The sequence below is a fragment of the Molossus molossus genome, unplaced genomic scaffold (genome assembly GCF_014108415.1).
Source record: "Molossus molossus isolate mMolMol1 unplaced genomic scaffold, mMolMol1.p scaffold_m16_p_1, whole genome shotgun sequence".
NCBI classification, from domain to species: Eukaryota; Metazoa; Chordata; class Mammalia; order Chiroptera; family Molossidae; genus Molossus; species Molossus molossus.
The window spans coordinates 247,472,419-247,496,341 of NW_023425344.1; the positions used below are offsets into that span (position 1 = coordinate 247,472,419).

General features: G+C 49.6%; 1 protein-coding gene across 2 annotated transcripts in view; it reads right to left on the minus strand.

The window, feature by feature from the left end:
• Nucleotides 1-18,700: 18,700 nt before the first annotated feature.
• BCL11B (BAF chromatin remodeling complex subunit BCL11B) overlaps nt 18,701-23,923 on the minus strand; it is a 91,436-nt gene continuing 86,213 nt past the window's right edge. For both annotated transcript variants that reach the window (XM_036257420.1, XM_036257409.1), the window contains one exon: nt 18,701-22,486. In XM_036257420.1, coding sequence (XP_036113313.1) covers nt 20,442-22,486 — 2,045 coding nt within the window. In that variant the 3' untranslated portion in view covers nt 18,701-20,441. The remainder of the gene's footprint in view (nt 22,487-23,923) is intronic.

A 23,923-nucleotide genomic window follows, 5' to 3' on the forward strand; every position in this document is an offset into this window, starting at 1 on the left:
TCTTACCTTATGGCATTGTCTAGGACCTTGCATGTAATAATGAGTAGGTGTGGTAAATGCAGATATTGCGTTGTTGCTGATCTAAGGGGAAAGCTTTCAATTTTTCACCATTAGGGCTGTCAGCTCTTGTGAATTTAGGAAGCTCCTTTCTATAACTAGTTTGCTGAGAATTTTAGTCACTACTAGGTATTGAATTTTGTCAAATACATTTTCTGCGTCTATTGAGATGATCATATGATTTTTCATTTTAGTCTGTTAACATGATAAATGACATTAATTGATTTTTTTTTAATTTCTGGAATAAAACTCACTTGGTCATGATGTATTATCACTTTACATATTACTGGATTAATTGGCTAAAATTTCATTAAGGACTTATGTCCAAGATGTCCAAGAGGAATATTAATCTGTAGTCTTCTTTTCTTATAATAACAACTGGACATCCAAGTGAAAAAAAAAAAATTGAACCACAACCCTTACCTCCTACCACAAGAAAGAGACTTTATTTTGTATGGTTCAGATATCAGGGTCATGCCAGCCTCATAAAATAAGTTAGATTATTCCTTCCTCCTATTTGCAGAAAGAGTTGGTGTACAAATAGTGTATTTCTTATATGGTTGCTAGAATTCACCAGTGAATTCTAGAGTTTTCTAGAATTCTAGAAAACTGAGCCTGGAGAGTTTTTTGTTTGATTTTTGTAGGAAAGTCTTTAACTACAAAATTTAATTTCTTTAATATAGAACTATTTGGGCTCTTTATTTTTTCTTGAATGAGCTTTGGTAGTTTATTTCAAGGTACTTTTCCATTTTATGTGAGCTGTGAGATTTATTGGCATAAAGGTGTTAACAGTATTATCTTATTATTATTTTAATATTGATCGGCCATGTAGTGATATCTTTCATTCTTGATGTCAGTAATTTGAGTTTTCTCTCTGTTTTTCCTAATCAGTCCAGCTAGAGATTAGCCAATTTTATTAATCTTTCAAAACACTGGATTTTGGTTTTACTAATTTTCTCTATTATTTTTCTCTTTTCTATTTTAATGCTTCCTGCTCTATCTTTATTATTCCTTTTATTATTATTTTGGGTTAACTTTGCTCTATTTTTTTCTAATTTTTTAAAATAGAAGACTACATGCCCGGGTGGTGTGGCTCAGTGGATTGAGCGTCACCCCATGGACTGAGAGGTCCCTGTTTGATTCCCTGTCAGGACACATTCCCTGGGTTGTGGGCTCCATCCCCAGTAGGGGGCATGCAGGAGGCAGCCCATCGATGTTTCTCTCTCACATCAATGTTTCTTTCTCTCTCTCTTTTCCTCTCTTTCTAAAAAAATCAATAATATATATATATATATTTTAAAGTAGATTATATATCACTGATCCGAAGCCCTGAATTTGGGCTATGAATTTATTTTTAAGCATTGTTCAGTTACGTCCCACAAATTTTTGATATTTTGTTTACATTTTCATGCACTTCAAAATATTTTTAAATGTTCCTTGTGATTTCATCTCTGATGCATGAATCATGAAAAAGTATGATGTTTACTTTCCAAATATTTTGGGGAAGTTCCTGGATCTTTTTGTTATTGACTTCTAGCTTAGTTCTACTTGTGGTCAGGGAACATATTTTTATAATTTCTAACCACTGAAATTTATTAAGACTTGTTTTTATAGTCCAGACTATGGTCTGTCTTGGTGACTGTTCCTTTGCTCTTAAAAACAATGTGCATTCTGCCTTTGTTGGAGTGTTCTGTGAATGTCAGCTGGGTCGTGTGAGTTGATAGCGATGGTGGATGGTGATGTCTTCTCCATCTTTTTCTCATTTTCTGACTATTTGCCCTACCAAGTATCAAGAGCGTACCATTGTCATCTCCAGCTGTGATTGTGGGTTGGCCTGTTTCTCATTTTCGTTTTATCAGTTTTGCTACATATCGTTTAAAGTTGTTATTAGGTACATAGGCATTTAAGATTATTAAATCCACTTCATGAATTACACTGCCGCGGATATGCTGTTGAGGCTTATCGCGGTCCTTCTGATCCGTGATTCTCGACTCTTTTGTCTGCGGCCCACTTGGGTGGAGCAAATGATCCTGCAGTTCATTACCTTCCCCATTCCATTTTCCAAAGCAATTACCAAGAAAAAAAATGTAAACCTAAAAGTTATTCTACCAATACATTTACCCATATGAGACCAGAAACCTTTGAGAACCATGTAAATTCAAGACCACGTTCATAGTTCGTGAAAAACTAAGTCCTTACCCAATAGTAAAGACATCTCAACTCTTTACCTACACATTTTGATCTACAGGAATGTTGCAATATGATCAGGAAGACAGACTTCCTGGTGGATTGATCAAATAAAGCCCTTAGTGAACTCCAGGAAATGCACTAAATTTCATTTATGAAAAGTATGTTTGGTAACTTTAAATAACTCAGGGAGTTTTAAGTATTAAGTAGACTTCAGTCATACAAAACAAAAGTAAGTAGGGCTGTGCATCCTTCACCACGAAGAACTGGACTCCGAATGTGCGTTTTCAACCACTTTGTGACCTTCCAGGCTCCCCTGGCCTCCTGCCGTGGACCACACATGGAGACGCAGAACTCCACAGGGGGTCCATGGCAGACACTGCGTCCAGACTGATGGAGGAAACACTCTGCTTCCCACCCTGATGATGCTACTCACTGTATCCTTTGCTCTTTGACAGCCAGGAAGCTCCCAGCCCGACCTGCAAATCAAACATTAGAACCTTGTGCCTTGAGTATTTTCATTCTTGTATCTATTCAAATCGATATTCATTCTAATCTCAACTTATTAATTATATAGTTTTAATTTATTAAATGCATTTCTTATCAGCCATCTCTTTTTGTTTTCCTCTCCCTTCTTTGCCTCTGTGTGTGGAACCAGGCATTGGCATGAATAAATAAATGCGTGACTGTCTGAAGGTCGCTTCTGATACTCCCACGATCCTGCCTGCTAAACCCCTGGCCACAGCTTGGCACCCTGCTGGTCCACTCGGGCCCCTTCCCGGCAGCTGCCCCTGCGTAGTTACAAGCCTAACTTAAAATTTAAGTTAGAGGGGAAACAGTCCGCGTCCCGGGGACGCAGACGCGGTCAAGCGGGGTGGCGTGGGGGGACTGCGGAGGAGCCGATCCTGCCTGCCGGCCCCTCGCAGCAGACCCCGCTGCCTGGGGACAGCCCGTGCCCCGCGCACAGGGCGTCGCCATCTCCGTGATGTTTTATTTATGGGGAGCGGCGGCCTAGCTGGGGTGCGTTAACAAACAAAGATGATTGCTTCTGAGCCACTCTGCCTTCCCGAGGTAATTAACACAAGTAGTGCACCGGTCGGGGCGGGGGAGGGGTGCAGCGTGGAGCCCCTTTTCCATGGGAAGATGAGCTGCATCTTGGGTTAAAGAGGCATCCTCAAAAGGCACTGGCATGCGTTATTCTAACTTTTTTAAAAAACCATGCAGCATTAAGAAAACTACGGAGTATTCAAATGTCAGGGGCAGGCAAAGAGGCCGGGGGGCCCCCTGCGCGGCTCCAACGGCATAAATTCAACCTATTGACGGCAACCCAAATAGCATTTACAATCAGCTGAATGTTGCAACGTGTTATACAGGCCATTTGCTTTTTAAAAAATTAAAATATGAATCAAACTCGGATGACAAAGAAGTTCAACTTCTGGAGCAAAATCAAATACATCATGTAAAGGTCACAATTCACAGACAAATTGCAGTTGAAATTTATTGCTTGTTTGCCAGAGGTACTGTTGATCATTGGTAACTGCTAAATGCCCCGGCACCTCTGGCTAAGTGGATGGATGGATGGATAGATAGATAGATAGATAGATAGATAGATAGATAGATAGATAGAGCGCTCTGTGTTCCTGAGAGGAGAAAACTAGGGAAAGGCCCCTGGAAGCCTAGCGGAGGGAGGGTAGGGAGGGCGGGGGAGGGGATGGACCGGGCAGCTAGGAATCCGGGAGGGAGCGGGGAACAGCGGGCAAGGCAGACTTATCATTGCCCCTTTGGATATCTGAGATGACCGGTCATCTAAAAGGTCAGAGCGGTCACCAGCCAGGTTCCTGAGGCCCCGGGGACGTGCGTGGCGATCCTGTACCACTCGGCTGCCCATCCGAGGGCCTCGCCTCTGACCCTCTGTGTGCCAGGTTCTCAGACTTGCTCCTTGGCAGGCATGGTTTCCACAGGGACCAGCCCCAAGACAGATCAGCACCTCGGTGCCCAGCAGGGGGCCCAGCATGGGCAGGACATGCTGGGGGCTCTGTGGTTTCTCCGCAACCCCCTTCCACCTTCCCCGATGCAGCCCCGGGTCCGGGAGGGACTGGCTTGCCCCCCCCCATTCCAATCCTGGGCCCCTTGCCACCCGGCTTGGTTTAGAAACTAGGACTGAGCCAGTTGGCCCAGGGCTTTCTTCTGGCCGAGGAACTGGTTCAGGAACAGCCACATGGTCCACTGCAGGCTGATGAAACGTGAGGGAAGCTGGCCTGGGATCCCCGAAGCACCACCCAGAACGCTGTCCATCACTCCACGGGCTGTGACATTGGCAAGAAATAAACCTCACTCCCCCCGGCCCCGGGCATTCTGAGACAGTTTTGGCAGTGAGCATGCGTTACCCTGACGGGTGGGCTGATGCTGGCAGAGCACTTACCTGGACCCCTCGGAAGCACTAGGCACCCCGTATCTAATCTAATCATCGCCACAACTGGGTTCTCTTGTTAGCCAGTTTACAGATGAGGAAACTGACACACGAGTGGTCACACATATAGGAGGAGGCTGAGTGGGACTCCAACCCGGGGGGTCTGCCTCCAGAGCCCCCCTGAGGCTGAAACCAAGTGACCCATGAGGACTGTTGCTGTGGGAACCCAGAATGAAGGTGGTGGCTAGACAGATGAACCCCAAAACGTCCTATCAGCTGAGGGGGCTCAGAGAAGGTGGGTTTCATGGCAAAAGAGGTGCCTGTCACCTGTACTCTTGTTCCTGGCATGAAACTCCTCCCTGCCATGCTGAGGGCGGGGCAGCCGGCTCCCTGGAGTTCTGTCCCCTCACTGAGCACAAGGGGACATTTCCCTTTCTTCACTCATTAGCCCCCCTGGCTCCGCCCTGCTGCTAAAAACCACCGAGATTGTGCTGCAAAAGTGCCCAGGGGTGAGACAGCCCTACCTAGGCTGGGGTGTGGAAGTCCAGGAGATGGGGCAGGAGGGGACCTTGAACAACACGTGTCCAGGGTTTGGATAGGAGGGGATAAGTATTCCCAAAGAAGGGGACAGCATGGGGAAAAGAAGTCGGGAAGGGCTTGCAGTGTCCCCGGGGACAGGCGGGGTCATCTGAGGGGTGCTCTGAGGAGGATGAGCTGGACTGGGGGATCGCCATCATTCACTTGGTTTTTTATGTAATACACCCACCCTTTCGGACTTTATGTCCAGGACTGAAAGCTCTCGGGAGCTTTTCCTGGTGTGTCACCTCATTAATCCCCACAATCATGCTGGGAGGGCGTGGCCACCCAGCTCGCAGAGAACAGACAGACTGGGAAGTGACGCAACTGTCCAGAAAGAGAGTGGACACCCAGCCAGAGGCCGGAGCTGACGTGGATAGGGAGGGACAGGCGGGCTCTGGACACGAGCATCACTGGACCCACACGGGGCATCCTGCGTGTGGCCCAGGAAACCCCAGCAACCCCGACATTGGGCTTTCTCAGAATAAGTGTTTATAAAGCGTATTCCAGGCCACGCCCCAGACCTGCTGACTCAGAACCTCTGAGCCTGGAACGGGGAATCTGTTCAAGAAGCTGACGGATGAGTCTTCTCCCAGTGAAAGTGTGGGAACTACCAGACTAACGAGGTCTTGGGGCTCCATGTCGTCAAGGAGCCTGTGGCCTTTCTCCAGAGGCAGCAGGTCACCTTGTCAGAGTGACCCAGGTGGGTGCTGGCTGGGAGACGCAGCGTCTGCCCGGATTGGTGCTCACAGCAGCCCGGGGTGCACAGTGCAGGGGAGGGGGTGCCAGAGGCAGGAAGGAGTGGACACACAAGAACATAGGAGAGATGGAGAAAGTGGCCAGAGAGAGGCCAGGGAGACTCGGAGACAGACAGACAGAGTGGACGGAGAGAGAGGAGGAAGCAGAGGGAGACCATGCCACATGAGTTGCTCCCACCTGCCAAGCCTTGCAACCCCTCCCCCAAGGGAGGAGCAGACCAGGCCGGATCAGCACCCCACCTCCGAAGCTGGCCCCCTCCCCACATGTCAGCCACCCCCTGCCCAGCTGCCAGGCACTCAGGACTGTGCCAAGTGGGTGTCTCTGTGGCTGTGCCAGGCAAGACTCCCCCGAGGCGCACACATGGTAGGGGGGCGGGATGGAGAGAGCCTTCGCTAAGTCCAACCCAAACGTGGCAAGACAAGTGACAGGACAGGCTGCTGGGTCCTCTGCACAGTGCAGGTGGGTGTGGGTAGGAGGCAGGGAGCACAGAGGCTGGCGGGGGCGGGGAGGGCTAGCTAGGAACCTGGGAGCTCAGTGGAAAAGGAAAGGAAAGCAAATGGAACATAGCCGGGCGCCCGCCATGTCCCAGCTGCCTGTCTACATCTTCCTGTCGGATCCTCGAATCTGCTCTGCAATGTGCAGACGGTGCCCCGGACTACAGGAGAAGGAAACCAAGGCTGAGAAAGCACAGATGTCAGGCCTTTAGCTGGTAAGAGGCAGAGCTGAGGTTCCTGAGCGCATTCAATTCTAAATCCATGTTCTTTTCACTGCACTAAAGTTTCCAAGTCCGTAAGAAGACAAAGAACAATACCAGCCTTCTCAACGCTCAACGTGGCAACGCCAGAGCCGTCACGAGGCACCCTGACGGATCAGAGACAGGCACGGCGGAGTCTGGGGAGAGCAGCGTGGGCAGAGGGTCCTAGGACAGCTTCGTGGGTGGAGGGAGTTGTCTATTTAATCCTCTACCCTCCCATCTTCTAAAATGTATTGGGGAGCTTACTGTGAGATCACGTATGCAATTAGGCTGTCAAAAAAGAAAATAAAAAATCGTCTCGAAGGAGAAATGCTTTTTAAAAATCTCAAACTAACAGGGATGCTCTGACAAAACATTAATTTAACACTGAGCTTCCCGGCAGTTGTGGCAAAAAGGGAAATGCAACAAGTCACGTGATTACATTACGTGGTTCAAATACAAGATGAAACACACCAACTTATCAAGAGATACATTTTTTCCCCATGCTAGAAATCATGGCTACGACTTCCAGACGAAAAAACGTCCAACACTTGTTATCTTGTTATACTGCTGTACCCACACCCATATTTAACTATATATATGAAAAATGTGTGTGCACAACAATATAGTTTAGTTGTATAAATATAGAACTCTGCAAGTATAGTTACACATGTAACTAGTTGCATATAATTGTATATTTATATAGTATATATTTATATAGTATATAAAGTATAAAGTTATATAGTATCTGGTTATATGGTATAGAGTTATATATACTGTGAGTGTGTGTGCGTGAACTCAGAAGAGAGGCAATCCCCGAAGCAGGAGAAATAGGGGCCAGAGTGGGCAGGGCCGACTCCGCAGCTCATGGGTTTCAGACCCACCAGTGAAACAGGAACCAACTCGAGTCCTAGCATCAGTCCATGTGAGGCTGGGCGCCTGGAACGGACCCTCTTGCACGAAGCCTGGATTTTGAAGAGTTGCGACCATCAGCCAAAGCAGGACAAGAGCTGAGCGCCCGCTGGGCAGCAGGAAGAAGTGTGGCCTGCCCGGGGCCGAGCGTGTGCGGGACCCGGGTCTACCCTCCCTTTCTAGAACAGCTGACGGCCCTGAGCTGCTGCAGAAGCAGCCATGAAATGCTCTGAAGGACCTTTTTTATCACCAGAACTCATCAGACTCGCCCAGAGGGGAAACTCACGAGGATGAACTCACAATCTGAAACCACAAACCTCCGGGGAGTCAGATCCATGAGGGTCCTTGAAACGTGAGAAAACGCGAAATAATGGAGGGAGCTGAGCAAGACCATAGAGCTGCTGGGCTCAGAGGACTCAGACCACACGATGTGTGTCGCACAACGCAGCGGAAAAGGCCTTCACCGACGTTTGTTTGTTTTCATTGGCCACGGTTAGAGAGTGGCGAGGTGGCAGTGATCCTGTCTGCAGCCAGCCCCAGGAATGACCACTGACGGCAGGTGACAATGTAACATCTCAGCGAACCTTGTTCTAAGTGTTGACGTGGGCAGAGCAGAGAAGGTGAGACACCAGATGGTCCCGTGGGCTATCCTTCCTGGTGGACATGCTGAAACTTGGGTGAGAACCAAGTGCTGTCCTTGGAGGACGGACTTTAAGTATTGTTGCTCAGCGTCTCCCGAGGGGTGGCCCGCTGGACACGGAGGTACGGTCACAAGTGGTGGTGAAGTGAACCCTCGCCACAGCTCTGGGAGGTAGTGTCAGCTCGGCTGCCAGAACAAAATACTACAGAGTGAGGGGGAGGGGCTTGAACAGCAGAAATTTATTTTCTCACAGTTCTAGAGGCTGAAATCCCAGGTCAAGGGGCTGGCAAGGTGAGTTTCATTCTGAGTGCCTCACTCGGCTCGCGTGGCCACTGTCTCACTGTGTGCACACAGGGCCGTGTCTCTGTGCACTCGGGGTGGGTCCTGAGAGCAGTTCTGGGGTGGGTCCTCTTCTTACAAAGACACGAGTCTCGCGGGAGGGCCCCACCCGCGTGACCTCATGGACCCCAATTCCTTGTCCATGGAAGGGAGGCCTCAACTCCAAATACCATCACACTGGGGAGAGGGGCCTTCAACAGATAAATCTGGGGGGACACCAACATTTCGTCCACAGCAGGTGGGCACTGTTGTTATCCCCATTTTACAGATGAAGAAACGAGGCCCAACCAGGGTAAGTGGCTGGACTGAGATCCCACAGCTCACAAGCAGCAGGGCTGAGCTGCGGGCTGTCAGAGACCACACGGTGCTGTTGCTTGGCAGATATCTACCCCTGACTTCCCTTGACAACCTGCTGAGAGAGGTATTATCAGCATTTGACTAACAGGCATCTCTAGCTTCCCATGGCAGAGAGAACCCTGATCCCTTCCCCCACCCCTCACCCTCCCTCATCTGTGCTCTTACCCTAGGTCAGGACATGGCTATTCGCCCCATTCCTCGGGTTAAAAAACTCACCATCTATGACTCACCCTCTTTCTTCCACACCCACACTCAATCCATCACCAAGTCCTAGTGGCTCCCTTCCATTTCCCAAAGGGATCCTGACTCTGACCTCTGTTGACCACCTCACCCCTTTCGATTTGATCCAACACACCCTCTTCCCTCCTTCTCCAGCCCGTTTCACCTCTGCCACGGCAGTCCACCCTCCACACGCAGCCAGGCGTGTCCACGGAAATGCAGAATCAGCCTCCTGTATCCTTCCCACGCATGTTCCCAGCCCTTGTTCTCATTCATCTGTGTCTTCATGAAATCACAAGTGGGTAACAGACCCTGTAGTGTGCTTATTTCAAAACTTAGTGTGCCATCGTCCACATCTCTCCAATGCACTGAATTGCTCCAATAGTATTATTTTTTTTCCTTATTGATTTTTTAGAGAGAGAGATAGAAACATTGATGAGAGAGAACATTGATTGGCCACCTCCTGCATGCCCCCCACTGAGGATTTGGCACATAACCTGGGCATGTGCCCTGACTAGGAATTAAACCAGCGACCTCTTGGTGCAGGGGTCGATGCTCAACCACTAAGCCACACCGGCCGGACCCAATAGCATTATTTTTGACACCTGCATTATATTCCATCATATGGATGCCCCAGCACTTACGGATCCAATCCCACATTATTGTGCATTATTGCCAGTTTTTGCTGTTGTAAATAGAGCGACAGTGAACATCTTTGTGGTTAAATCTGTGAGTGAATTACAGCCTCCTCGGGATGACTGTCTGGAAGAGACATTATCTCAGAGGCGAATCAGGAAAGACAAGCTTTCTTCTGTTGTGATTCGTGCCAGGTTAGGGGCTGTGCAGACATTTCCCTATTGTCCAGGGGTGGCTCCATGCAGAGCCTTCACCTGTCCTGGAAAATCATTAGCTACAGCGAACGGCTTTGTGAGAGCAAACACACGGTCCACACGAGCATTTCCGTTGCAGAGGCAACAAGGACTGTCTTCCTGAAACGGGCGAAGGTAACAGGAGGTCCCCATGAGCATCCACATCAGCCGTGCATCGGTATCTGCATGCACATTTCACTTGACAATTCGGAATCATACATATGAACGTTTTCTGTTCTTTTCCAAGTTCACGTGATCTCAGATACAGTTTTCCTACTATTACCCGAGTCTCCAGCCTCCTCGTGTTAGACATCCCATAATGAACAAACTCTTTTGCATTCATTCGCTCCTTCCTTGTCGAAAACAGTGGCCGCTTCCGTGACTAATCAGCTGCATGTCTGTTTCTTTTGTCCCTTTGGCCACCAAGAAGCTCAGACTCAAATGCATGATCTACGTGTCGAAGCATATGGCCTGCTGCCTTTGTCCATATTTTTACGTAGATGCATGTATCTTACTCCGTCTTTCCATCTCTCTAGTCCTGGTTTTTACTGCTTACTTATATTTTGCTATGTTTCCTATTGGCCTCCACAGAACATGATGAAATGAGGAAGGGTGCGAGTTGTTTATAAAGAATAAAATGAAATGTTGATGTGACCATGTCTAGGCATATAAGCCCCTCCCCTCTCCAGGAGTTGCTAAACTCGTACACTGACTACAGTTTCTGAGAATGGCATGGTCAGATCAAACAGGCCCTTGAGACACATTACCCCCGAGCTCTCTAAAGGAAATAGGGCATGTGGTTGAAATATGACTGGTAACAAAACTGAACCCTCGATTATACCTCCATTATATGAAGGGGCTGGTTCATGCTGAGTGCTGAAGGTGGTGGGGAGTCTGGGGGTGTCTCCTGCCGTTTACTCATTAGTTTCTTTCTTTCCCTTACTACCTCCTTGGATCTGCCCGGTGGATTCCACACTGCGCCATAGGACACAGAGTAGATGCTTAGTACCAACCTGTCAATGGAAGGGAGGAAGGAGGGGGAAGGGGCACCATCTGACTCTCAGTACCTAGCTTTGCTGGAAGACGGACCCACTCTTTGGAAACTTCAGCCTTCAGTGCATTTAGAGAAAAGAAAAAAAAGTTTCATGTGTCCTGTCCCACGAGTAACACGCCAGCATCATTATCACATCTTGGAATTGGACAGGGGAAGTGACCACTCACTTCCACTGATCAGGACCCCTGGGTTCACATCCTGGTATGTGTCCTAAATTGGACAAGTCTCAGCCTTAAAATTTTAAGTTAAAAAAGATCACAGAAACACAAGTGTGTTTTCATTACAGCCTATGAGAAATAAACCATAGTAAGGCAGACAGCCTGGACTGTGGCAGAGCACAATGGGGCGAGGATTGGGTTTCCTAACCTACAGTGAAGGGCATGACTGTCTCCTCCCGCCTCCTGCTGGATCCGGTGCTCCCATCCAAAAGACAGAACCCTATTGTCTGTTCACTCACTGCCTCTGCAGCTGATCGGGAATCATTCCAGGGTATGAACTCCAGGACACAGGAGTGTGGGGCACTCAGTAGAAACTCCAGGGTAGTTAACGGAATAAAGAATTGAATGTATAGATGTATGTCCCACCCTGCCCACCAAAAGGTAAATTCCTGGAAGGCAGAGGTAAGTCTTATTGATCTGTAACTTCCTAGCAGAGTCCGTAACACAGCATAGGCTTTTGATAAATGTTTATTAAATGAACAACTTATGAATGAATAGATAAATGAATGGATGGATACATGGGTGGATGGATGGGTAGGTGGGTGGGTGGATGGATGGATGGATTGATGGATAGGTGGATGGATGGATGGATGGATGGATGGATAGGTGGATGGATGGATGGATGGATAGGTGGATGGATGGATGGATGGATGGATGGATGGATGGATGGATGGATAGGTGGATGGATGGATGGATGGATGGATGGATGGATGGATGGATGGATAGGTGGATGGATGGATGGATGGATGGATGGATGGATGGATGGATGGATAGGTGGATGGATGGATGGATGGATGGATGGATGGATGGATGGATGGATGGGTGGATGGGTGGATGGATGAATGTGCTATATGTTAGATTTTGGGAGAGGATCCTATATCAGGTGGGGTTGTTCTAGACGATCTTTAAGAGTACAAGCCAACTCTAGGATTCTGTTTCTCCGTGGGCCTCACTGTGCTTTTCCAACATGCATGCATTTTCCCAGGTCATACCCTCTGCAAGACATGCCATTCCTCCCACACCTGTCCTCATCTTCTGAGTGAATCTTTTTTTTTTTTTTTAAATTTATTTTTTATCCTCACCCGAGGATATTTTTCCATTTTTTGTACAGATAGAGTGGGAGGGAGAGAGAGGAAGGGAGAGAGAGAGAGAGAAACATCGACGTGAAGGGACACATCGAGTGGCTGCCACCCGCACGACCAACCAGGGCCAGGGACAAACTGCAACCGAAGTACGTGCCCTTAGCGGGAACCGAACCCGGGTCTCTCCGGACCGCAGGCCGACGCTCTAACCGCTGAGCCAAACTGGCCAGGGCTTCTGGGTGAATCTTTATTCATCTTTCAAGGAGCAGCAGAATTCCCTAATCAACCCTCTCCCCAGCTGATCAACTGCTCCATCTCCAGGGTTCTCTCACCACCCATGAGACCCCATCCTGCAGTCTTTTTTCCATCAGGCATTTCTCTTATTGAACAAAGAGGCCCCTGAGATCAAAGACCAGGCTCAAGACGTCCCTGTGTGTCCGACCCTGACACCCAGCTCGGCCTTCACTTGCAGAATTAAATAGACTCCTGAGCTCAACGTGTTTTGACACCTTCAGAGCACGCTGAATGGTCTGTAACTAGAATCCTATAAGATTGTTTTGAAGGTTACACAGTGCAGGTAATTAATGACTACAGCTTCCCCTGCACACAAGAAAGGCAGAATTTCCATCCTGCTTGGTTTAAAAGGTACATGAGTTTCATTATACATTTCATCACATTAACATTTAAAAAGTTCTATTCCTCTAGTTTTATCTCCAAAACAGAAGGCCACGTTTTCGGGCTTTCGTTGCTGGAGCAGCCCGGCCATGACCAGGGCTGTTCAGGAAAGGTGGACACCCTGTGATTTGCCAGGTGGCTGAAGACCCTCAAGTTACAATCAGCAAAAACATGGGACTTTGTGTTCGAGAACTCATTTCTCACCCCGATTTTTGTCACACGAAGAGGGGACATTTCTGACATTAACATTCCCATCGAGTTTTGTTATGTCGTTCCCATGGGACACTCTCACCGGGGTGCAACTACTTGAAGGCAGACTGAGTCCGTGAGATCACCTGCACTCTCCATGAAACAGATGGGGAAACTGAGGCCCTGACCAGGGAAAGGACTGACCTGAAGTCAGAATCACTGATGAGATCATGGTGAGAACTGCACTGAGCCTCTCCTTTGCCCCAAATGTGGCCTTAGGACAGCGGGAAGAGACAGGCTGCACGTGTGAATGGCAGGCGTTCATTCGCTAGTGTTCACACACTCGTCCCACGCCATTTTGAATACTCAGTCTAGATGTTTGTTCCCAGCCCGAAGGTGGGGAGTCCCCCAGATGAGCACCTCCCTGTGTGTTCCAATCAGAGGGCAGCAGAGCACTTCAGTTCTGCCTTGTGCGCAGTTTTCTGGGTGGGGAAAACCACAAAGGCTCACACACCTGCTTTTTCAAGCCAGGTAAGGAGCCCTGGCCGCTTTGACTCAGCGGTTAGAGCGTCGGCCCGCGGACCAATGAGTCATGGGTTCGATTCCGGTCAAGGGCACGTACCTCGGTTGCAATTCATCCCCAGCCTTGGTTGGGTCATGTGGGAGGCAGCCACTCAATGTGTCCCTTTCCCATCGATGTTCCTTTCTCTCTCTCTCTCTCTCTCTCTCTCTCCCTCCCTCCCACTCTATCTGAACAAAAATGGAAAAATGTCCTCGGGTGAGGATAAAAAAAAACAAAGCCAGCTAGGAAACAGAAGAGAATTCCTCTCAGGAAATCCTTATTCCTTAAGCCCCTAGTACGCAGAGCGGGTCTTCCCTGAACGGCATCAACTCTATTTTTGGTGCTGGAGTTCGGATTCCACTTCTTGTCCTCCAGTGGTTAAACATGGCCTTGGAGAATGGGGACTTGTTTGGTGTGACGGCAGGACAGAGGGACAGGTTGCCCGGGTTTCTCCTCTCATCTCTGTGAGCAGAACCCACAAAACATCTTAGCGAGCACGGCTTGGTGGTGTCTCTTTTTGCAAGGTCTCCTTGCCAAGGTTCTTGGGCTGCCCCATTTGGCACCTAGTTCATGTTTGGTACCCTGTGAATTTGCAGAAAGTGGCTTGAGTGGAATGTTCTCTGTGGGAAGGGGAAAGAAGAAAGAGTGGCCAAGAACCCTGTGGGTCTTTGCTCTCTTTGCACTCAGGAGTGGGGTCTCTCACGCACAGGGAGAAAACCAAAGGTACCTTCGTGCCCAAGTGGCCGAAACCCAACAGAACACCGCCGTCTTCCACCAGCATCCTGCCAGCTGCTCCGGGCCCAGGATTGAGAACAACCGAGTGAAAGGCAATTTCTTTCGGAAGGACTTTGCTTCCTGTCTGCATCGGTGACATTACCCCTGAAGAACGTCGCCCCAGATCTGTGAACATCGAGAACATGGACGGGAAGGCAGTCCTCCTATGGGATGTATTAAAACTCATAATGGGCCCTGGCCGGTTTGGCTTGGCTGTTAGAGCATCGGCCCTCAGACCAACGAGTCATGGGTTCGATTCTGGTCAAGGTCACGTACCTCGGTTGTGGTTCATCCCCGGCCCTGGTCGGGGTCGTGCAGAAGGCAACCAGTCCATGTGGCTCTATCACATCAATGTTTCTCTCTGTCTCTGTCGCTCTCCCTCCCTCCCACTCTATCTGATGATAAATAGAGAAGTATCCTGGGTGAGGAATAAAAAAAAAAAAACTTACAATGGTCAGGGATACTATCTAGCCCAACAGCCTCACTTCACCCAAGGGGACCTGGTTAAGGGCACAGGGACATTTAAGGCCTCTGTCTCCTTCACGCCTGACCCTCGAGGCCTCGCCCGGTGGCTCCCACTAGATGTTCCAAACAAGTCAGCTGAACTAAACTAGACCTGAGACTCGTCCTTCTCGGCGGTTTCCTCTGAACCAGTGTTTGCAAACTTGGCTGCAGGTGAGAATCTCCCGGACCGCTTCCGAAAACACGACGCCTGATCCCCCTCCAGGGCTCTGCTAGAGACCAGACAAGGGGGAGGCCTGGCGCTGAGGTTGTTCAAAGCTCCCAGGTGTCCACCGCGTAGCCGGGACACTGCTCGGTCACACGGGCTCACGGGGCAAGTGACCAGGACTGTACCTCTCCCGCCAGCATTTCCTGTCTCCGCAGATCTGGGCCTGAGGGTTCGGGTCGCGAGGAAAATGGAGAAAGCCCTTCAAGTCACCCTTGGGAGTAAGCTGTCCATCCCCCACCCGGAAAAGACACAGAAAAGGACAAGATTTGGAGATCAAGTTAAATGTCCAATTTATTTGTATAACTTGAAACCAGAACAAACTTGGCTTTGAACAAGCGTACAGGTGAAATGACAGACATGCGGAACTCAACATCGTGACGTCAAGGGAAAAAGAGGCCCAAACTCTTGTACAGAGAATAAAAGGAACAATAAATAGTTTACTAAGCCATATTGAAATGACCTCCTGTCATCTCAACATTTTATCCATAATTAAAAAAAAGTGCCCCATTTCTTAAACGGGGCACAAATACCAAGCAATAAATAGTTCAAACTCGTAGTAAAAGACAGAACCTCCAAGTAAACAACAAAAGCTCATACAATAAGTAATAGAAAAGGTAATAAAAATAGTTCGCCTTGCCAATACAAATGCAAACAACTGAAATCAAGGTAACTTTGCTTTGCAGGGCTGAGGTACAAAGAGCACCAAAATCTCGGGGTTCAACACAACCTTCGCCTGGCTGTCACTGGGGACCGGGACAGAAGGCTGATCTCCTTGACAAGTCACATTTGCATTACAGGTCAGCCTCCTCCTCTCCCCATGGAAGACCCTCTAATGGCAGGTGGCAGGTTCCAATTGGGGGCAACTCTGAACAAAGTTGTGGCAGTGTGGAAACCGGCCTGAGGTCGGCTGGGTGGCCCAGGCTGGGGCCTCTCCCAACGGGTCATCCGCCGCCGGGTTGGCTTTTTGAACACGAAAGAGAGGCAACACCCTTTTCTCTGCCGTTGGTGGACGGAGACACCAGCTTTGTGCTTTGGGATGGCTTAGTCCTGGCATTCTGGTGACTTGGGGTGAGCTGGTAAGAGCTGGCTATGTTTATAACTACAGGAGGATCACCCGGGAGGCTCGCCATGCCTTCACCGGGCAGCCCACGGGCCTGGGGTCAAGCAGGCAAGAACCGGAGGTCTCAGCTTCCCTCCCACTGTCCTCTCACTTTGCAAAGGTAAGGAGCAAGGAGGCAAGAGCATACTAAACAGAGAAGCTCCCAGAAGAAACACTTCTGCATTTGGTAAAGAATTGCCCCCAAGGATGCTTGGTTATACTTTCATAACCTGAAATAATGGTTTCTTACAGTTCCTGAAATAAAAAATGGCTTCCTGATATAGGTTTTTTTGTGGGTTTTTTTTTTTTTAATGTATTATTCCCTCATCCAAAAAAACTACCACTTTATAATCTTAAAGCTACTTGGCTTTATAAAAAAAAAAAGAGGAGGGAAGGGACAGAGAGGGAGAAAGAAAATAAATTAAATTGAAATGAAAACGATAAAGGACCCACAGAGGCTGGAGGATGACGGGGAACACGAGGGAGAGAGAGGTATGGAAGGCACCGATTCATCCCAGGCCCAGGCATCGGAAACGGACGGAATGTCGCTTTCGGACAGAAAAGCAGCAGAGCAGGAAAGACAGCAGGCCAACACTCTCCAAGCAACGAAAGGTCCTGGCTGCGATGGAGACCCCCTGGAATCCAGTTTGCTGGTCTCTACAGCAGATCACGTCACCTGTGCCTGGCTGCTAGGCCAGCTCCTTGCATTACACTGTGTTGTTTCCCGTTTGGTCAAGGACTAGAGAAAGCTCGGTTTGCATTTCTTTCTGCTCTTAAGGGCGGGAGAGGTGGTGGTGGTGGTGGTGACCGCCGGGGTGGGGACAGAAGAGAAGGAAGATACCCGCTCACTCTCTCTACAGCTGACATCTTCCAGATGGCCTCAGAGAAGGGGAGGACTCTGTGAAATGTTACCGACATCTTTACAAAAACTGATTTTTTCTCCACTCCACACAAATCAAGGCTTCCCATCCGGTCTGCTGTGGCGCACCAGGGGGCCCCGGTGCAAAGTGGGGCATTCAGAGGGAAGCCCACCCAGCACTGCCCAAAAACACGCACAACTCAAATGCTTGTGAACCAAAGCATTTCACTACTCCTTTTGTTTCCCTCAAAGGTTGTCAAACAACCCTTTTTCTCCTGTACAATAGGACTTAACATACAAATTTTTTTTTTTTTTGCAATATTTTATCCTGCCAAATTAAAAAAATATATTATGGCAGCCTGTTTGTTTTTGTGTTTTTTTTTTTCTTTTTATTTCCAAATTCACTAACAAAAAGGTACATTAAATCCCTTTAAAAGGACAAGCTTACAGTTAAAAAATTACAAGCTCCAGTAAAAATACAGCAAATGCCTTACATCATATGAACCAACCAATATATCCATTCCAGAGGGGCGTGGGAACAGAAAAATAAGTACAGGTCAGAAATGATTTTTTTTTTTCTGCAAAGCAATAACAATATTAAGCACTTTTTTTTCTACATACTTTTTCTACATGGTGTAGCAATCCCCTTTTAATCCCCAAATACAAGTTTCTATACATTTTTTCGAAATAAAAATTCAACACCCAAGGCAGAAAAAAATTTACTAAAACTCCGACTTTACAGTTACTGTGACAAGAACAAATTTATAGACCCACCATTTAAATTTTACTCCAACATTTTCAAGGAAAAGAAAAAAGTTTTTTTTGTTTTTTTTTTTTGTGTTTTTTGTTTTTTTCGTTTTGTAAAATGCCCAGGCATTCTCGATTATTACAAATACTGGTCCACTTTTACAGTAATCAAGAAATTTTAATATATATAATATATACTAAAACCCCGTCACCAAAAGAAAACAATATACACGCAGCCACTGTGGCATTTTTTAATAACCTATTAAGCAAACTTTGAAAAAAAAAAATGATCTCTCCAACACACATACACACAATTTCTTTACCCTTGTATGTATCCAATACTGTAAACGTATTTTTAAGACAGAGTGCACTAAATTTAACTTTAGGAAAAAAAAAAATTAGCCGTTGTTCCTGAATTGTTTGTTTTTTCATTCAACGATATCAACTTGTAACTTGTCACTTGAGTTTTAATTCAGCAGTAAATCACCTCCACTCCACATCTAAGCAGCGTTGTCCCTCAAACAAAAAGGGGCTGAGGATCATTCAGCTAATAATGGATGTCCAAGGTTGTGCTGGGTTTATTTCTTCATTTGATTGGGTCTTATGGCATTTTCATGTCCTCTATCTTCAACCAGGATTTTAAAAAATTTATCTAAAGTAAATGTGGCTTTGTTTGTGTCTAAAGAATGTACTTTTCTTGTTTTATTTTTTTTAAAAAGTCTTTTCATTTCAAAAAAAAAAAGTTTTGCATTTGTCTCAAGAGACTGAAATAGGAAGATCAGTTTTCAAGGCACTCACATCAAATCGAATGGCAGTAGAGAAACTGTCCAATAAATTATTATTTTATGTCGTTCTTTATAGTGCCAGTATTGTGAATGCCACGCTTAGCAACACTGACACTCAATCTCAGCCGTCCCTTACAGTTTAACCCACCTCTGGGCCAAAGACGAGGATATGCTGCAATTTCTTGTTTAGAAGCCATTGAATTTAAATGCAAACAAAAGCTTTAAAGTGCGGGTCAACAAAATCCAAACATCTAATCTCGACAGCACAAGTTTAGTACCTTCCAACCTAATGGGAATGCAAAAAAGAAAAAAAGAAAAGAAAAAATGGGAAGCAGCGCTGAGCATGTTCAGATGGAACTCTTCCCCTGCTTTTCCAGTAGAGGGAACAGAAATTCACAAGATTCTCCCCCTGTCCATATGCAATGTCATCAGTGTGCGTGAAATAACACTAACTTCCCTCTAGTCACCATCAGGGCACTTGTCTGCTTGAGAAATGACCAACAATGATCACGTGTAGCAACCTAGGACCTGGGATTTTTGTAGTGGGGGTGATAGAGAGAGAAGCTGTCAAGCCAGAAGCCGCCTGGTTTGAAACGTCACTAGTTTCTTCCTTTCCGTGTGGCTGCAGACCACCACCATCAACCCACAAAAGCACCCTCAGCCTGTTTTAGCCTGTTCTACAGCCAACAGCCAAGATGGCATCCCAGGGCACACCCACATTTCACCGAGGGGATAGTATCTGCTGGTAATGCAGAACGTTAGCATCCTCTGGGGCCATGTCCCCTCCCGCAGCCCTCAAAAACTCCTGTTTCTCTGGCAGTGCTGAGTTTTCCCGGACCTCTCCCCCACCACTCCCAGTTCACCTCAAGTAATGAATGGAGAGGTTGAAATCAACACAGAAAAGGCCTCTGTTACTCAGGACATCATCAGTGCTACATCTCCACTCCAATTAGGAAACAAAGTGCTACAACTTTAAAGATTGTTATCCGCTGTACACCCCCCAAAAAAAAACCCCCAAAAAACAAAATTAAAAAAAAAAACAAAAAACCAAAACGCATGCCACTTTTTATTTCAGGACAAAAAAAGGAATTAAAAAAAGTAAACAACTTTAAAAGTCATTTAAGGGTTGGCTTCTTCACAAGAAATTACACATGCTTAGCTTAAATTTCAAAAAAGCAGCGCCCTCCCTCCCAAATTATAATTTAAAAGATATGCTTCCCCTCTACGTTACTGCAGGTCATTGCTCAGGCTACTACTGGGTTTTTTTAAAAAAAATATATATGAAGAAGGGATGGATACCCAACAAAATCTTTTAAAGGAATTTAAACAGAAAGAATAATAATAAAAAGTACCTGCACATGCCAAAAAAATTACAAAACCCAATAAATACAGAAATTATTGCACAGTTAAAAGGCTCCACAATTTTGACTGCCTTAACAACCCTCGGGTTTCCATAGGACTTCGCAGACACAGGTTAGATTGGAGGGCCGCCTTCCCCGGGCCCCAGGGACACGCGGAGAGCTCGATGGCGGTGACACGGAGGCAAGTGTCAGGTCAGCATTCTTGGCAATGGTTCCACTGTACAGGTGCGGGTGCCCAGCCCGCGCGCTTAGCTCCTCTCGGCCTGCTCGATTTTGACGTCGTTAGTCAGCAAGTGCTCGCCGTGCCACTTTTTCATGTGTTTCTCCAGGGTGCTGTAGACGCTGAAGGGCATTTGGCAGATGTCGCAGCGGTACACCTCCTTGCCGATCTGCCCGTGCGTCTTCATGTGGCGCGTGAGCTTGCTGCTCTGCGCGCACGCGTAGTTGCACAGCTCGCACTTGTAAGGCCGCTCGCCGGTGTGGCTCCGCCGGTGTACCGTCAGATTGCTGCAGTTCTTGAACACCTTGCCGCAGTACTCGCACGTGTCGCTGCGGCGGCCCTCCTTGGAGCTCGGCCGCCCTGGGCCGGGGCCACCCAGGTGCGGCGTGCTGCCGCCGCTGGCGGTGCCGCTGCGACCCGACAGGCCGCCGTCCAGCAGGTCCCCGGGCGGCGTGGAGAAGCGCAGGCTGCCGTTCTCGGACGAGTGCTCCGACGACGTGGCGAAGGGCGACTGGCGCGCGTCCGTGAAGCCCAGGAAGGGGTCCTTCATGAAGTGCCGCGACGCCGCGTAGCCCACCAGCCACTGCGAGTACACGTTCTCCGACGGGATGAGCGCGGCGGGCGGCAGCTCCAGGTCCTTCTCCACCTTGATGCGCTTGGCCGCGCTGTTGAGCCCGGGGCTGGGCAGCGGCGCCGGCTTGCGCGGGAAGAGGCCCGGGAAGGGCTCGGCGCCCGGCGCGAAGCCACCTCCGCGCCCGTTGACCGCGCCCGGGCCGGCATCGCCGCAGCCGCCCGCGTCATCGTCGTCACCCGTGTCACCACCGCCCGCTGCGCGCTTCAGGAAGGCTCCACGCTTCTGCTTTTCGGCCAGCAGGTCGCTGTACTGCGGCAGCGCGCCCAGGCCCACGTTCTCCATGACCTTGCCCAGCACCAGTGCCTTCTCGTCGGCCAGCGCCTTGGCCGCGCCGCCCACGCCGCCCGCACCCGGCACCCCGGCCACCCCACCGCCGCCGTTCTCCCGGTTGCGGCTCAGCTCCGAGTCCATGCTGAAGCTCGAGTCTGGCCGGCTTTCGTTCTCCAGCAGCAGCTCCTCCTCCTCTTCCTCCTCCTCCTCGTCCTCCTCCTCGGGCTCGTGGCCCAGCGACGGGTCGCTCTCGTGGTGGCGGAAGTCGCCACCCGCTTTGAGGCCCTCGCCGGCCAGCTCGCTGGTGCCGGGCTCCGGGGAGCTGGCGGCGGAGAGGCCGTCGTCGGAGCGGCCGGTCAGCGAGCCGGCCTTGTGCATGTGTGTCTTCATGTGGCGCTTGAGCTTGCTGGCCTGCGAGCACGCGTGGTCGCACAACTGGCACTTGTAGGGCTTCTCGCCCGTGTGGCTGCGCCGGTGCACGATGAGATTGCTCTGGAACTTGAAGGTCTTGCCGCAGAACTCGCACGACTTGCTCTTGGTGGGCGGCTGCGGCGGGGGCGTGCTGCCTGGGGGCATGGGCGGCAGCGGCGGCGTGCTCAGGAACGGGGACTTGGGGCTGGGCTGGAAGGGGTTCAGGAGCCGGTGCATAGGGTTACTGCGGCCTGGCGACACGGGAGGCGGCGTGGAGCTGTTGCCCGCCAGCTCACGGAGCCGCCGCGAAAAGTCCATGGCGGGAGAGTCGATGGCTATGGGATTCAGGCGCATGACTCGGTCAAAGGCACTGGGGTGCTGGGCGACAAGCCCCATCTCCTCGGCACTGAGGCGGTGCGGGTCCAGGTGGTGGCGTGGCGGCGGACTGAAGAGCGGCGGCGTGCCAGGCAGGCGGCCCTCGCCGAAGCCCGGGTGGTCCCGCAGGATGGGGCCCGTCATGCGCAGCAGGTTGAAGGGGTTGCTGTCACCCAGGAAATTCATGAGCGGGGACTGGGCCACGGCCTCGGGCCCCAGCGGCGGCGGGATGGTGAGCCGCGGCGTGAGGGAGCTGCTGGCGGGCCCGGGCTCCAGGTAGATGCGGAAGCCGTGCGTGTTCTGCGCGTGCTGCAGCAGGAACCACGCGCTGTTGAAGGGCTGCTTGCATGTTGTGCAAATGTAGCTGGAAGGCTCATCTTTACCTGGGGAGACACACGGACAGAAAGGCAGAGAAGAGAGCGTGAGAAGCGGCACAGGGCGTGCCTACCGCGGGGCCACTGACCTGGAGGCGCATCCCTGAAAGGCCCATGCAAGAAGTGTGGCACACCCTCGGGCCAGGCCCTGTGTCTCTGGCCGGCTGGGGGCAGAAGCAGCCGGCTGTGGCGGCCCTGGCAAAACCCAGGCGGGCTGCCGGACCCCTGTTAATCCAATTCTGTAGGCCTCAGTTCTCACCCCTAAAGAAAAGGTATCCTTAGTCCCAACAGCTCAGAAACCAGGTGAGATGTGTTTGTGAGAATGTCGGATTCCAATAACAGGAATGGTATCAAGCTTGGATTGCATACGAGAGCCGCTCCCCACCCCTTTGAGAATCACCATGAGACAGTATTTGCCCCAAGGAAGTTCTAGCAATGCAAGTCAAGCTGAATCACCTTGCAAACACTTGTTAAGAGAAATGGCTGCATCATTTAGGATTTTAGCTACAGGACATTCTAGGGTTTCACATATCAGCATCCATGCAGAAAACACTGTCAACATTCCAACATGGATGTGTACAAACAGGAATTTGGCGTGTTATGAAGATCACTGCTGTGTGACAGCTGCCCCATCACGGCCTCACGCACACTCGCTGACCACTGTGTGGGATCCGGCCTCCACAGACTCCCCAGGAAGGGGAGGGGTGGGGGCCACTGGCCTGCATGAACCCCTTTGCCAGAATGTTAACTGAGTGAAAGGACGTCAAGTCCACCGGAGCAGTCAGGATCAATGGCGGCAAGCATGGATTTGTTACTAACTGGCTCCGGTGACATTGGGTGCAACCCATGGAGACACTGATGGCACTGAGCCAAAATGTCAAGGTCTGGTCTGTCACGGGGGCAGTCACAAAATGGAGGCTGAACGTTTCAGCCAGAACCCGTCTTGCGGCTGCCCTCTTCCACCTGCGGGTGAAGCTGCTTTTCCTCGTGCTGTACATACACGGGACGGGTGCGGGCAGGCCCTGCCCTCCACCATCAGACGAGCTGGTTGGCCAGGAAGGAAGAGGGAACAAGACATCACAGCCGCAGTCGGGAAGAACCCTTTTGTGTTCTCAAACTCCCTGTACCCGGAAGACCTTAACACGGATAAAGCACGGGAGCCACAAACTTCCCGGGGACCATAACCAGTATCAGTACGGATTCGAGGTATAGCCAGTCCCCCATCGCAGCCTCTCCCTGATCCGCTGAAGGACTTCTGAAATCCCGTACAGAGATTTTTTATTTTTTATTTTCCACCTATGAATTATATTTCTGGAGGGTTGCACCCTTAGCAGTAAAAACCAAATGATTCGGGGCCCAACGCCGTAAATTCCGCGAGGCTGGGGCCTCCCGAGCCCAGCAGTGTGTGCGATGTCACAGAAAAGCACGCCATCCAGGGGGCAGGGT